At 53.9% G+C, this 15,701-nt stretch overlaps 1 protein-coding gene and 1 non-coding gene across 2 annotated transcripts; both read right to left on the minus strand.

Annotated features, from left to right (window-relative positions):
* Positions 1 to 781: 781 nt before the first annotated feature.
* On the minus strand, positions 782 to 14,298 carry CFAP418 (cilia and flagella associated protein 418). Its single transcript, XM_056110932.1, has 6 exons — positions 14,095 to 14,298; positions 10,520 to 10,607; positions 6,604 to 6,668; positions 6,025 to 6,090; positions 3,875 to 3,970; positions 782 to 935 (listed from the first exon to the last, which is right to left on the minus strand). The coding sequence occupies exons 1-6, from the start codon at positions 14,241 to 14,243 to the stop codon at positions 782 to 784; spliced, it is 618 nt and encodes a 205-aa protein (XP_055966907.1). The 5' UTR covers positions 14,244 to 14,298.
* A 723-nt stretch (positions 14,299 to 15,021) lies between these two features.
* TRNAS-AGA (transfer RNA serine (anticodon AGA)) lies at positions 15,022 to 15,103 on the minus strand. Its single transcript has one exon. It is a non-coding gene; the product is annotated as a tRNA-Ser (tRNA).
* Positions 15,104 to 15,701: the final 598 nt, after the last annotated feature.

Raw genomic sequence — 15,701 nt, forward strand, 5'->3', positions numbered from 1 at the left:
CCTGGGACGTGGCTGGGAGCCTGGTGGGGGCTGCTGCTTTGGCTGGACGTGTGCTGGGGACACACTTCAGAACCAGGGGCCGGACATGGGGGTGGGCGTGGGCAGACTGAGAGGAGATACGGGGCCCCTACGTGCTGCTTGGGGGTGGGAGGGCAGGGGTAGGTGTCCTCTGGCTTTGGGGGGGGGGGCGCCGGTGCCTCTGAGGACCCACACAGGTCTCCCGCAGGAGCACAGGCTGCCTGGAGACCCCCCGTGAGGTTCCCGGTGGGAGAAAGGCCGGAGCAGGTTGGGATCAGCCCTTCCCGACTGGTCTGGGTCTCTGCGCTTCCCTTGAAAGTGCCTTAAGACAAGGCTGACGACGTGAATGGTGTCAGCGAGAAGAGCAAGTGGCACTTGTGCTACCGGAGCAAGAGGGGGAGGGGGAGGAGGAGGAGGAGGAGGAAGAGGAGGAGAAGAGGTGGAGGAGGAGGAGGAGCCGCTGTGACCCCCGCGGTGGGATGAGGCCGGGCAGTTTCAGACCCACCTTCGGAGACCTTTGTGAATGCAGACGACGCATAACCCCCTCACAGTGTCAAGGAACAGGGGGCTGGAGGGGGCGTCCGCACGCTCACTGGACCCTCTCTCTCTCCCCCACCCTGCCCGAGACGGGGTGCTTGTGCCCTGGGCCCGCAGCCAGCCGCCGTGTCCTCTCGTGATGCCGTGGGCAGCGTTGCCGGGCTGGGGCCCACACAGAGCGTTGGCACCGTGGGAGTGCGAGAGCCCAAGGAGAGAGTGGGCGGGCTCAGTGTTTCCCGCAGACCCAGCGGAGCTCGGGGTCGCTGTGCAGGGCGGTGGGCGCGTCCACGCTCCTCCAGCGGCACTGGCAGGCGTAGGCGCGGCTCCCCGGCTTGCGCACCAGCTTGCCTGCGAGCTTCTGGGCGTCGGGCATGTTGTTCCTGGGGAGGAAGGTGCCGAAGAAGGTGCTGCCCGCCCGCCCGCCCACCTCCTGCCGCCCAGCCAGCGGACAGAGCAGCGGCTCTGCGCTGTCTGGGTACTTTGGGGGGCTGTGGGGGCCCGTGCTGTGCTGCTGGGTCACACCCTGGCCCCGGAGGACAGAAATGTGTGTGTCTGCATTCAGGGATCATGACCCACAGGGCTCAGGGGTCGATGGGGGTGCTGGGGGCTGAATGCGGGTGAGCCGTGAGGGGCCGGTGCCCGGCCCCCTGTCCTCTCTCCAGGCCCAGGACAACAGAGTTTTATTTATTGCTTTTATATTATGCTCACACCCGGCGATGCTCAGGGGTTCCTCCTGGCTGTGCACTCAGGAATTTTGCCTGGCGGTGCTCAGGGGACCGTGTGGGATGCTGGGAATCGAACCCGGGTTGGCTGTGTGCAAGGCAAACGCCCTCCCCGCTGTGCTATCGCTCCGGCCCCGACAACAGAGCTTTGAATGCAGAACCCAGGCCGACCCTGGGCCTGCACCACTGTCCAGAGCGCGTGGAGGTCCAGGGCTGCCGAGGGAGTCGGCCAAGCACCTTCTGTCCATGCTGGCGCAGTCCCTGTCTTGAAACCAGTTATGCCAAAGGGAGGGCGCGGGCGAGGCGCGGCCAGTGAGGCCAAATGACTGCGACAGGGCTCGGGGCAGGCATCCCTGAAGGACAGCGCCTCTGGCTTCGATGTGGTGAGCGCCCAAAGATTTCGACGGCCTCGACCAGTCAATCATCAGCAACAAAGTAAACAAACATTCATCCTGAAACGGATGTCAGTGACATCACAACCACAACCTCTGTCTTAACAGGGCAGGAACCTGGGGACACAGGGCTATTCTGATCAGACGGTTATTAAAGTTCCGTCTGATCAGAAATGATTAGTTATGCCCCGGTGGTCAGACTCTGAAGTCATGACAGTAGCCCATGCTGATGACTGAGCAGAGGAAGGAGTCCGCCCGAAAGTGAGCAAGAGTGAGTGCTAGTTATTTGTCTGAGGGACAGCAGGGGGTGGTGGCCCTCTGCTGGCCACTGGGCGCGGCCTCCGGCTCCTCCCCCCCCCCACACACCAAAGGCAGTGAATCTAGAAGGTTCGAGTGGAGTAAAACATCCGAGTTTCTAGGTGCACTGTCTGAGTTCAGATCCTGACCTGCAAAAGTCACGGAAGACTTTTGCTGGGGAAGGGAGGAAGGGGGAAAAAATCTTGCACAAAATGAAATGTGTCGGTCAGGTTCAAGCCAAACGGCAACACGCAGGGAAACAGCCTTGCTTCAGCTGCCGGCTCTTTCGACAGCCTGGACACTCGCCGCCTGGCCGGACTCGACGAGATCTTGGGGAGACGTGCGTGGTTCAGAGGGGGGGAATGGCAATGCTGCCCGGGGGCATGTGGCAGGCACGTGGCCACGGCAGGGTGGGCGAAGCGGGCGCAGAACTTCTTTTAAAGCTGCTGAGATTCACGGCTACAGGAGTTATCAGAATGACCCGGGTCCTCCCTGGCTGAACACTCTGGGGCACCCTCGGGCGCGGGGGTGGGAGGGTGGGGGGGCAGCTGAGTCCCCTCCCCGCAGAAGCCCGGCAGCCTCGCCAACGGCCCAACCTCACGGCTTCACCATCGCTCCTGCACAGACACCAAAGTGCGAGACAGGTCAGGTACCCCCTGGCCTGGCCGAGGACTCTGGGGGTCTCCCTGGAGTGGGGGCGGGCAGCCTTCCCCCATCCCACAGATCCGAAGTCTTAACTCCCTGCAGGCACACACCAGGTTAGATGGGAAAGCCACACAGATGCCAACCACACAGACGCCAACGCCACTCAACACACAGTAACACAGAAGGTTCAACTAGTGATAAACACAAGGATGGAAAGAGGCGGGGGGCGGGGGGGGAATAGGACAATTTTCACAGATTTCCTTTTACTGAAGCATTTCTGATAACTCCTTTAGCCAAGTAGTTGCAACAAGCACTGTAGCCCTGTAGCACGGTCGTCCCGTTGTTCATCGATTTGCTCGAGCGGGCCCAGTAACGTCTCCATTGTGAGACTTTGTTGTTACTGTGTCTGGCATATCAAACACATCACGGGGAGCTTGCCAGGCTCTGCCGTGCGGGCGAGATCCTCTCGGTAGCTTGCCGGGCTCTCCGAGAGGGGCGGAGGAATCAAACTCGGGTCGGCCAGGTCAGCTGCATGCAAGGCAAATGCCCTACCTGCTGTGCTATCGCTCCAGACCAACAAGCAATATGAAATCAATTACTGTTACCTGCTAAGGGGGCAGGCTTGGGGGTGATTGGAAAAGGGGGACAGTGGGGGAGGGAAGGTCACTCTGGAGCTGGGGTTGGTGTTGGAACATTGAAAGCCCCTCACAACTGCACTGTGAACAACCCTGTAAACCATGGTGCTTAAATAAAGTAGTTTATTATTTTTTTTTTAAAAGAAGAAAGCTCTAGAACTTGTCCAACCGAGATTACAAAGCGGGAACTGCCCTCACCTACAAGACGAGGTGAAACACCGGCATGGGTTTTACCATCCTGGGCCAGAAGCCACTGAATTGAGTGGGTTCCAGTACCTGCGGCCCCCCCCCCCCGCCCTGGCGACCGCTCCTGCCACACTGGCCAGCCCCCAGGCCCTTGCACCTCTCTGGACCCGCAGCTCCAGGCCACCTCCTGGCCCAGAACTTTTTCTGGGGGGCTTTGGGGCCACACCTGGCAGCCTGGGTGCTACTCCTGGCTCAGTGCTGGCTGTCGCCCCCTCGCGGTGTCAGGGAGAGTGGGAGGGGCTGCGGGTAGTGGCCTCCCTCCCCCCACCCCTCCCTTTCTTGGGGAAGGGGACCCCGGCACAGGCGACATGCATGGTGGAGAGAGTGAGGAGGAGGCAGGGGGAGAAAGGCCCAGCCCGCTGAGGGGGTGGTGGCGCCCTACCTGAAGAACAGGTAATCACAGGTCCGGTCCCAGGCGTAGTCGTCGAAGCTGGCGACCCGGAAATCACAGGCCACGCAGCGCAGGTGGTCGCACGCTCTGTGCGGAGAAGGACAAGCAGGTGTGAGTGCCCCGGAGAGGAACACGCGTGGGCGGTGAGCACCCAGGGGTCAGACACTAGGTGAAGCAAGGACCATCTTTGCCCCGTGGTCAGACGCATCAGTGGGCAGGAGTGAGAGTCCAACAAGAGAAAGAGAAGCAACGCGTGACCGGCTTCTCCGGCGCCAGGATTTGGACTGCGAAGCCGCGGGAAGGGGAAAGGGTGAGACTAAACACCACGCGCCCGATTCCCACTACGCAACCGAGGCAGCCGAGAGAGAGAACAGTCAGTTTACCCGGGACCGGGAGAGATGCCTGAAACAGCGGCCCAGTACCTGGAGACCAGGCTCCTGATTTTTTTTTTTTTTTGCTTTTTGGGTCACACCCGGCGATGCTCAGGGTTACTCCTGGCTCATGCACTCAGGAATTGCCCCTGGCGGTGCTCGGGGGACCATATGGGATGCTGGGAATCGAACCCGGGTCGGTCATGTTGGCTGCGTGCAAAGCAAACGCCCTCCCCGCTGTGCTATCGCTCCAGCCCCAGGCTCCTGCTTTTGTATAAAATAAACAAAAATTCTTGGCTGGGTGTGTATAAGCCTGTGACAAACATAAACAGACTTGAGAGTTCTAACTGGGGGGGGGGCCAGGGTTTGAGGACAGAAGGGCAGGAAAGGGATTGTCATCCTTCTCTTTGTATAGTTCTCAGTTTTGTTTTTATTTGTTTAAACATCTCATGCTCCTGTGATCAAAAAAGAATACGAAACCCACATTAGATTTTCACCCCTTTATCTCCCTCTAAAATTTCAGACGTTAAGTTCAAAATTGCAAAGACTTTTGGGCCTGAAAGTTACTTTGAGAATAAATGTATTATAGTTCTAAATATACTGCCAATCATAACAATAGCCATTTAAAATCTATCTAGGTTTGGGCTGGAGAGATAGTACAGCGGGTAGGGTGCTTGCCTTGCACGCGGCTGACCCGGGTTCGATTCCCAGCATCCCATATGGTCCCCTGAGCGCCGCCAGGAGTAATTCCTGAGTTGCAGAGTCAGAAGTAACCCCTGTGCATCGCTAGGTGTGACCCAAAAAGCAAAAAAAAAAAAAAAAAAAAGAAAAATCTATCTAGGTTTTATAGATAAGCAATTCCATGCTCTCTTTGAAGACCATTAGCAATGTATGAAGATGTATTTATACATACGAAATCCAACACAACTACATTGATGCATTTGGATCCTGAATGGACAACGCAGAAGATGAAGAATGACAGTTCCCAGCACTGTTCTCACTTGCCTTCTTAGGCATATGTGGTTTATTATATGACAGAAGAGTGTTAACTTTAATGCCTTAATACATATGTGCAATCTGGCTGAATTATTGCTGTTGTGGGAATTATGATTCGGAATCTCCTGACGTTCTGTATGTGTCAAATCTCAACCGTCACGGTTACTTGCAGCTCTTTAATTTAAAATTTAGCAGTTTATTCAAATCCTGTCACACCACCACATCTGCCTACAAAAACTGTCCTTTGAGAAAAAGCAAAAAAAAAAAAAAAAAAAAAAAAAAAAGAACCTATAGCTAAGAAATCATCCCACTACAATTCACTCTATCAGACCATAATAACGCCAGTCTCAGGAATAATCCAGTGTTGCAAGTAGCTTAGAAAACAAACAGAGGGGGCTGGGGTGATAGCGCAGTGGGTAGGGCGTTTGCCTTGCACGCGGCCAACCTGGGTTCGATTCCCAGCATCCCATATGGTCCCCTGAGCACCGCCAGGAGTGATTCCTGAGTGCAGAGCCAGGAGTAACCCCTGAGCATCGCCGGGTGTGAACCAAAAAGAAAAAAAAAAACAGAGGAGTGAGGTTTTCCTGGGCTTGAGACAAGGCCTGTCTCATGTCCACTTGCTGAGTCTACAAAACGCCTCCCGAACCCTGCATTCTCCTTCCAAGTTCGTGGAAGCCCTGAACGGTGACCTTACGATCTTACTCCCAGACTGGAGCTGTATCCAGAACTCAAGCTTCATCTCCCGGCAGGGGAAGGATCTGGAAAAGGTCTTACCTGGGGGAGGTGCTGGTTCCGATCCCGCGTGGCGACCCCGAGCCGCCCAGGTACACGGGGCTGCAGCTGCAGCAGAGGAAGAAGCGTTAGTTAGTTGGCTGCTTGAGTCTGCGTTCTTTGGCTCCGGGTGTTTTCCTGGGCACGGCCGTAGCTTCAGAGTGGGGGTCAGCTGAGGGGCCCTGCTGGACTGGACCGTGACCTCTCTTTTATTAGTGAGGCATCATGAGGTACAGTTGTAGACTTACACATATTCGTGCTTGGGTTTCAATTATACAATGATCAAATACCCATCCCTCCACCAGTGCCCTAATCCAGGGACACGGGGGTCCAAACAGCCTCAGAGAAACGCGCCTGCCACTGCATGCAGGGACAAAGGGGACTGCGAGGGTCTACCAGAACATTCCTTCTGAGAAACGGCCCACGGTCATTTGCCCATAGGGCTGAACACCACTCATGGAAGTGACCACCTGCCACTCTGGTGCCTGTACACGGGAGGGCAGGGCCTGGGGTTTAAAGGGTGACCGACTTCCCAACTTCTGCACAGCCGAGTGTGGGGCCCACTCAGGCAACTGCACTTACCGTTTACTGAGGCCTTGGACGGGGTCCGGGACAGCTGTGTGACCTGAACATTTCGACTTCAGTTTCTGTTAACAATGAAAGGCCAACGGTCATATTTGGAGAACTGTACCAGGAAAAGCAGCAAGGGTTTTTCTGAGTTAGCTTTTTTTTTTTTTAATTTTTATTAGTGACACACCATGAGGTACAGTTGTAGACTTACAAATTTTTGTGCTTGGGTTTCAATTATACAATGATCAAATACCCATCCCTCCACCAGTGCCCTAAAAAAAACAAAAATGGTATCATTTTCCAGTTTCTGAAAAAAAAAAAAAAAACCCTCATACAGGTTTTGAGGAAGTGGGACCTCTCCGAGGAGTTTGCAAACGAGCGTGCTCTCGGTCCAGGGTGGATGGACCGCCATCAGCATGCTGAGACACAACGAGGCCTTTCTAACGCTTCCGGCGATGCGGGCCCATGACTGGGTAGGAAAGCTTTGTGGTTTAAGATGTCATCCTGGAGGGGCTGGAGCGATCGCACAGCGGGGAGGGCGTTTGCCTTGCACGCGGCAGACCCGGGTTCGGTTCCCAGCATCCCATAGGGTCCCCCGAGCACCGCCAGGAGTAACTCCTGAGTGCAGAGCCAGGAGTAACCCCCTGTGCATCGCCAGGTGTGACGCCAAAAAAAAAAAAAAAAAGATGTCATCCTGGAAAACAATGCAGGGATTGGAAAACCCCTCAGACCCACTGGGAAAGGCTGGAAACGGCAACTCATCTGAGTCACACACTGCCGAGCCCAGCGCTGGCTAATCCCAGGATCAATCACTTTGATCGATGGACGGCACGGACCAACAGGCCTCCAAAGAGCCAGGCGCGTCAAGTGTTCGAAGGCGTTAACGGGGACGTTACCCACGGCACACCCCCAGCCACCTCCTGGGACCACTGGCACGGAGAGGGTGTGAGTGAACAGGCGAGCCTCCATCACACCTTCCAGGTGGGGAGATTTAAAACTTCATCTCAGGGGCTGGAGCGATAGCACAGCGGGTAGGGCGTTTGCTTTGCACGCAGCCAACATGCCCGACACGGGTTCGATTCCCAGCATCCCATATGGTCCCCCGAGCACCGCCAGGAGCAATTCCTGAGTGCATGAGCCAGGAGGAACCCCTGAGCATCGCCGGGTGTGACCCAAAAAGCAAAAAAAAAAAAAAAAAAAAAAAAAAACTTCATCTCACTTTTTCTTTCGCTCCTTTCTCTGTTAGAACTCTGGGTGCATCAAAAAAGCAATCCCATGCATGGAGCCTTTTGTCGGGGGTTTCCCTAACAGCTGGGCTGCCCCCGAGGAAGCGGCTGTCTTGTCTGGCCTTGCCGGGGTGGGAGACACCCTGGGATCCCAGTGCAGGACAGGAGGGCTGGGGACAGGCCTGGGCCTACAAAGCGGCTTCCTCAGGGGAACCCAGAGCTCTGTACTTAGAAGAAGCACAGCTCTGGGCCACCCTCAGTGTGGCTTCGGGACTGTTCCCCGCTGTCTGGGTGGGTACGTGGTGTTGGGCCCTGGGTCTGGGCTTCCGGCATGCCACGCTCACAAAGGGCCACCGAACCGCTGCTGGCCCATTGGTGTATCGTAAATGGCAAAGCGGAGAAGTATGTCCCCTCCTTCAGTACGCCTTGAGGAGAGAATGCGTCCTGCGCAGACACCACGGGGAGTCAAGGAGCAGAGTGGACCCAGAGGAGCCGTGAGTTCAGGGCTCCTGATCCCTTCGCCTGCCCTGTGTCTGGTCTAGCTTAGCTGGACTCTAGCTATGGAACTGGCCCCCGACTGGTGGCAGATGTTGAACTGAGAGAAACTTCCAGCTGCTAAATTTTCCGTTTTGTTGATAGAAATATGGATAGGATTAAATGCCTTGAAAGTTTCTGCCCGGTTTTAATCTTTCTCCTTTCAAGGAAAACCCTCTCAGGGGAGACAGACAACACGTGCAAAGCCCTGAGTTTATCCCCCCTGACCTCCCTCAGCATCACCGGCCACTGGGCCCACCTCTGGCCCTGGCTTTCTGAGAACAGACAGACTCCCTCCAAAATAAATAAGTAAATGACTAGGCATTATTTTTCTTAGATTTATTTTTTTTTTTTGGTGGCCCTTGTCTTCCAAATTATTTCCCTCCCCCTTTGGTTTTTGGGGCGTACCTAGGGGTGCTCAGAGCTCCGGGATTACTCCTGCAGGGGCTCAGGGGGCCCTCTGGATATAGAACCGGGGTGGGCCACACACAACGCACGTACCGTCGCTCTGGCCCTGGATCTCAGACTCCTATTTGGTCTCTTCAAGTCTAACAAATTTTGTTTGGCACCTGCCAAACAGGCGAAAGCAGAAGTCTGCACACTCTCCTCCACACTCCGTCCACTCTCTGATGTTGAGACAAGTGACATGGCCTTTATGGGAAGTGCTGGCCTGCGCTGATGCTGATAGGAACTCTCCTCCCTCTCTGCTCCCTGAGGAAACGCCTCCGGTGGAGCAGGTGGGCGTGAGGTGTGTGGGAGGGTCCCAGACACTGCTGGGGAGGAAGGGGACAGAGCAGGATTTGAAGAATTTTTTTTTTTTTTTGGATCCACCTGGCGATTCACAGGGGTTGCTCCTGGCTCTGCACTACCCCTGGCGGTGCTCAGGGGACCATATGGGATGCTGGGAATCGAACCCGGGTGGGCCGCACGAAAGGCAAACGCCCTAACCGGTGTGCTATTGCTCCAGCCCCTTGAAGAATTCTTAAGAGGCTCAGTTTACCTTTTGGGTTTCTGAGTCATAATTGGGAGTTCCCAGGGGCCATTTATGGAGCAGGGACTGAACCAGGGTCAATGACATGCAACGCAAGTGCCTTAACCCCTGAACTCTTTCTCTGGCCCCATCTAATTTTTATTTCTTTTTCTTTTTTTTGCTTTTTGGGTCACACCCAGCGATGCACAGGGGTTACTCCTGATTCAGGCACTCAGGTATTACACCTGGCGGTGCTCGGGGGACCATATGGGATGCTGGGAATTGAACCTGAGTTGGCCGTGTGCAAGGCAATCGTCCTACCCACTGTGCTATTGCTCCAGCCTCTAACTTTTTTTTTTTTTTGCTTTTTGGGTCATACCTGGCGATGCACAGGGGTTCCTCCTGGCTCTGCACTCAGGAATTACTCCTGGCCGTGCTCAGGGGACCATATGGGATGCTGGGAATCGAACCCGGGTCGGCCGCATGCAAGGCAAACGCCCTACCCATTGTGCTATCATTCTAGCTCCCAGCCTCTAATTTTTATTTCTTAAAAAAAAAAGTCCAGAGAAGCAAATATTGCAAAGTGATGAGACATTTACCATGGGTGGTATGTACGTGGTGAAGTATTACGAGGCCAGAGTAACAGTACAGGCCGAGTTCTCTGGCCTTGCACACACAGGGTCCCCTGAGCACCATCAGGAGTGATTCTCGTGCAGAGAGCAGGCCCTGAGCACTGCTGAGTGTGGCCCAAAACAAAAAGTAAAATTGAACGCTACTTCGTGAGCTTTCTGTATGGCTGATTTGGCGATACAGGCATCAAAAAATCGAAGGGTGCCAAGTTATTTCATCAGCTCGTAAGCAGACAGCAAGAGCACTGTGTCTGAGCTACTGCACACATTCCTGTAATGGAAACGGTGTGTCTGGTTTTCTTGGACAAGTTTATGTCTACGAATAAATACTAGCAATAACTTCATCTCGAGCTGCCATTCGTTCTCCCAGCTTGTCCAACTTCCTGCTGAGAAATGACAACACATGCTGAAAGTTTCTAACGTTTTATTTCTTTACGACTCTTAAGCGGAACGGTTTCTTAGAATATTATGTGTCAGAGTTCAAAGGACTCTAGATACGCATGCGTTCAGTTCCAGACAATTCTTAGGCATCTGAGAGAATTCCTGCCCCCTGAGAATACGTAACTTACAAAGGTTTTCTTTCCAAAGTCGGGCTCTTCAAAGATTTCGTGAATCAGACTGTCAAGATCATCTTCTTTTTGAAATGTCTCTGTTGATCTGAAAATACAAAATAAAACAACAACAACAAAAAACAAACAAACAGACTTTCTATTAGAGGAGTCAAAGGTTATATAGTCAGTGAAAAACAAAAAAAAAAAGTGCTACTTCCCAAATGAAGCGGCTGCATCAAGAAAAAACCTGTCTTATTGTAAAATCTCATTCACCAAGACAGCTTCCTAAATATTCTGGAAAATGCCTCTGTTCTGAAATTCATAGAAGTTTTTGTTTACATTTTTAAAAATATTTTTGAATAAATAACTGAAAGAAATATGTGAAATTCCCAGGCACTAAAAGTGAAAGTAGAGCAGAGCAATCAATACGGCAAAGCAAAGCTGTTATAGTTTTAAAACCTGTGTCCTGGAATTTTAAATGTTAAGCAGAAGAATAAGACAAGACCTACTATTCCAATGATGTGGGAAGGAGATGATTGCAAAATGACAGAATATTCTATGGACTATGTGGTCAATGGAAATAAATGTATGCTAGAAAAATTCGACTTGGAGCCCACTAGAAAACAAATACTTATAAAAGGACTCTAGTAATATAGCATATTAGTATAACGAATCACGACCATCCTGTTATTCGTCGATTGCCTCGAGCAGGCCCCAGTAACGTCTCCTTCATCCTAGCCCTGAGATTATATTCAAGGCTCTTTAGGAGAATGAGACCCACCATTGCTACTGGTATTTGGCATATTGGGTACGCCACGGGGAGTTTGCCAGACTCTGCCCAGATTAGTATAACAATCTTCATAAATTTGCTATAAAGATATAGAAATGATTTTGAGGTATAGAATTTTTATCTTTTTTTTAATTTTTACAATATATTTAGTGCTATTGCTATGTTTTATTTCAAAAGCATTTTTATCTGATTTGGCTGAGTTTTTATAAAAGCCTCAACATCAAATTTTGTTATCTTAAGGATCTTTCTTATTGTATATATGCACTTTTCCAATGTTCAGACCTAATATTAAAACTGACTATTCCTGGAAAAAACAAAAAAGGGAAAACCTGTCCCACTCCCAGGAGCTGCCATGACACAGTTCACTCCTCCTCAACCCCCCAGTCTTTGAAGAATGAGAAGCAGATTCAGAAGCTGCTTCTCTGCAGGCCGAGACTTTTGGTAGGTGTCTCTGTTCTGTCCTGCAGGGATGTTTTTAAATTCATCTCTGGACATTTATTCTTTTGAGCACTGTGTGTGTGGGGTATTATTATTATTATTATTATTATTATTATTTTGTTTGTTTTTGAGCTACACCCAGTGATGCTCAGGGGTTACTTCTGGCTCTGCACTCAGGAATAACTCCTGGTGGGACTCAGGAGACCATACGGGACGTCTGCTGGTGCTCGAACCCGGGTTGGTCCCTGATTTACTGAATTCCTTTGGGCTTCTTCTATCTTGCTATGAGTGGCAAAGTTTAATCTTTTTATAGGTGGAAAATATTTCACGGTATAAATGTATCATACCTTTAGCTAACTGCTTGATGACACTGCTGCCATATTTTAGTTACTGTAAATAATTCTGCAATAAGAAAATTATCTTTAAGGTACAAAAAAAAAATCCAAACAACCAAACATACTTTTTTCTATTTTTTTTTTGGGGGGGGGCTACACTTGGCAATACTCAGGGATAGTTTCTGGCTCTGCACAGAGAAATTACTCTTGGCTTGCATGCAAGATAAGGACCCTACTCGCTATAGTCTCTCTCCAGCCCCATAAAAGGCAAATTCTTGAAAAAAAAAAAAAAAGACATAGAGTGCTGGGGACTGAACCCTGGGCATCACACATGCAAGATAAGTGGTACCGAGGTTTAAACCCAGATCTACAATGTATTGGCACACTTGGAAATATGAGCTTGGACAAGTGACTAGTTTGCTCAGTTTTGGTTTGGCGAGTGGAACCGGGTAACAGTAGCATTTACCTCACTTAGCTACAGAAAACAGGTGGAATTATTGTGTAGAAAGACAATTTCAGTTATTTTAACTCTTACAAGAGATCTGGGGGATGCCACTAGAAACAGCAAGCATGGTCTGTCCATAAACTTTCAATCTAAATAAAAAATACATGTGCTTCTAACTCCCAGATATCAACCTCCACTCCTGGCCACATGCTCACGTCTGACACATTATTCAAGACAGGCCCTGTAGCTGGTATTAGGGGTTTTGTTTTGGGGCCAGACCTGATGATGCTCAGGGGTTACTCCTGGCTCTGCACTCAGAAATTACTCCTGGTGGTGCTCGCGGAATCATCTGGGGTGCTGGGATCAAAAACTCTAGTGGGCCCCGCGCAAGGCAATCGCCCTACCTGCTGTCTCCCATCTCTCTGGCACTCAGCGATTCGAATAAAGGTGGGCTGGGTACGGGCAGTCTGGGAGGGTGGACGCGGGGTCGCAGAGAGGCAGGAAAGAAGCAAGGGGCTGGAGGGGGCACAGCTCTGCTCTCTCTGTGTCGCTCTCCAAGAATGATGCATGTGCTGGCAGTGAATCTTTTTATTTTATTTTAATTTTTTTTTCTTTTTGGGTCACACCTGGCAATGCAGAGGCTGGCTCTGCACTCAGGAGTTACTCCTAGCGGTGCTCAGGGGACCAAATGGGATGCTGGGAATCGAACCCGGGTCAGCTGAGTGCAAGGCAAACGCCCTACCCGCTGTGCTATCTCTCCAGCCCCAAGACTTTTTCTTAAGTCCTGTTATACCATCTTTAATGGGAGGACTTTCTCTTTTTTTGGGGGGGGGGGAGGGAGGAATACTTTTATTATTTTGAGTTTTAGGGACCACTTTTTTTTTTCTTTTTGGGTCACACCCAGCGATGCACAGGGGTTACTCCTGGCTCTGCACTCAGAAATTACCCCTGGCGGTGCTCAGGGGACCCTATGGGGTGCTGGGAATCGAACCCAGGTCAGCTGCGTGCAAGGCAAACGCCCTACCTGCTGTGCTATCGCTCCAGCCCCTGGGATGTTCTTTTTATTTTTGCTTTTTGGGTCACACCCGGCGATGCTCAGGGGTTACTCCTGGCTCTGCACTCAGGAATCACTCCTGGCGGTGCTCAGGGGACCATATGGGATGCTGGGGATCGAACCCGGGTCGGCCGCGTGCAAGGCAAACGCCCTCCCCGCTGTGCTATCCCTGAGCGGATCTTTTCAATCCTCGGGAAATTCGGGGTGAGTCTGGCCCGGCCGGGTGGGCAGAGGCCTCGGGACGCTTCGGGGCCCATCGCGACGCCCACGCCCCAGCCAACCCAATCGGCCGCTGCAGACGCCCGCCTGGCCAGCAGAGCCCGGGCCCCTGGGGGGCGCGCTGGGGGGCTGCAGGGGTCGAGGCCCCCGTCCCGTTATCTGACGAGCGCAACGCAGAAGGCGGGCCGGAAAGGCAGCTCTGGGCCCCGGACCCCTCGCCCCACCCCGGGGAGTGGGAGACGCGTCCGGGCCTGCCGGGGGCCGGGGTCGGGGGCGGGGTGGGGGGTCCCGGCCGCCCGACCCGCCGCGAACCTGGTCTCCGGCTTGGTCTCGGCCCGCTTCCGGTCCCGGCCGTCGGCGCCGCTGCCCGTGGGCCGCTCGGCCGAGCCCGATTTCGGCGGTTCGGCCCGGCAGAACTTGGACTCGACCTCGTCCAGCAGCTCGTCCAGGTCCTGCGCCATCTCGAACCGGCACGTCCCCGCCCCGCGGGCGCCCCCGGTTACCCGGGGCAACGCGCGGGCCCTCGCGCGTGCGCAGGCGCGTCCCCGCCCCCTCCAGGGACGCCACGCCCCTCCCGCCGTTCTGCCACGCCCCTCGCCCCGCCCACGCCCCACACGCCCCGCCCCTCGCCCAGACCACGCCCGACACGCTCCGTCCCTCGCCCCGACCACGCCCCACACTCCCCACACGCCCCGCCCCTCGCCCAGACCACGCCCCACAGACCCGTCCCTCGCTCCGACCACGCCCCACACTCCCCATACGCCCCGCCCCTCGCCCAGACCACGCCCCACACGCCCCGCCCTTCGCCCCATATGCCCCGCCCCTCTCCAAGACCACGCCCCCGCCCCGCCCCGTCCCGGCCGCCCTGCGCTTGCGCACAGCGCTCCCAGCCCGCGGGGCCGCGCGCGAGTCCCCGGGGAGTCCCGGCTGCCCGCGGGGGCCGAGGTGGGGACTGGCCGGTCCGGCTGCGGCTGCGCGCGCTGCCCGTCCGCCCTCCCCGACCCGAGTCGAGACGAATCCCGCGTCCTCTGCTCCTGGGCCCGACTTTAATCCCGGTCGCACCCCCGTTCCCGCAGCCCTGCACGCTCGCAGCCCGCGGGTCCCCTGGGGGTCGGTCCCCGGGGCTCGCCCCCCACCCGGCTCCCAGGCGGCGGGCGCAGGAGCGCAGAGGCTTCCAGAGAAGGGGAAAAGGCGTGGAGTGCAAGAGCAGGGGAAAAAAGAAAAAAAAGATTGCCTTCCCGTAGTCGGCAGGATTCGAACCTGCGCGGGGAGACCCCAATGGATTTCTAGTCCATCGCCTTAACCACTCGGCCACGACTACTGTTGGCGGAAAGCGGCCGCCGGGTGCATGTAGGCTGTGCTGCATTTCCCGGGCCTCGCTGCTGCTCCGCCCGGGACCCCAGCGGCTTCTGGCCCCGCTGCGGGCTGCAAAGCAGCTGTGCTGGGCCTGCCGGGCCGAACCGGGCCAGCTCGCCTCGCCGTCGCCGGGAAGTTTGGAGCTAGCGGGAAAATGCTGCCGTTGTTTTTAAATTATATATTTAAATTGTTTTTAATTGAATTGTTTTTAAATTATATATATATACACACACATTTATTATACACGCACACACGCTTCTTGTGATTGAACTGACTATATTTAAATAAAAAAAAAAAGTAGAACCCAAATTCACGTTCTAGAGTTCCCCAGTTGGATTACTTGCCATCCAGGAGAAATGCTCCATCACGCGTTGCCATTGTGCACTCTCCCTTGATTTCCCACCGGGGATGTGGCTTGGTAGTTGGGAATCAGCCATCTTGCACCTATTTATCAGGGGAAATTGCAGATGCTGGGGCGCAGAACTTCCCCTCACCTAGTATGTCCCAGCCTCGGCTCCACCCCTTTTTCAGAAGCTTTCCCCCACCTCCCCACCCCCTGTTGG

Source organism: Sorex fumeus, unplaced genomic scaffold (genome assembly GCF_029834395.1).
Source record: "Sorex fumeus unplaced genomic scaffold, SorFum_2.1 ptg000011l, whole genome shotgun sequence".
NCBI lineage: Eukaryota > Metazoa > Chordata > Mammalia > Eulipotyphla > Soricidae > Sorex > Sorex fumeus.

Excerpts from the sequence above, each read along its gene's own strand:
- CFAP418 (XM_056110932.1), bottom strand. The coding sequence starts at position 14,243 with ATGGCGCAGGACCTGGACGAGCTGCTGGACGAGGTCGAGTCCAAGTTC. Across the intron at positions 10,608-14,094 it reads GAGACCAAGCCGGAGACCAG|ATCAACAGAGACATTTCAAA; the intron begins GTTCGCGGCGGG and ends TTGTATTTTCAG. Across the intron at positions 6,669-10,519 it reads ACTTTGGAAAGAAAACCTTT|AAACTGAAGTCGAAATGTTC; the intron begins GTAAGTTACGTA and ends CATTGTTAACAG.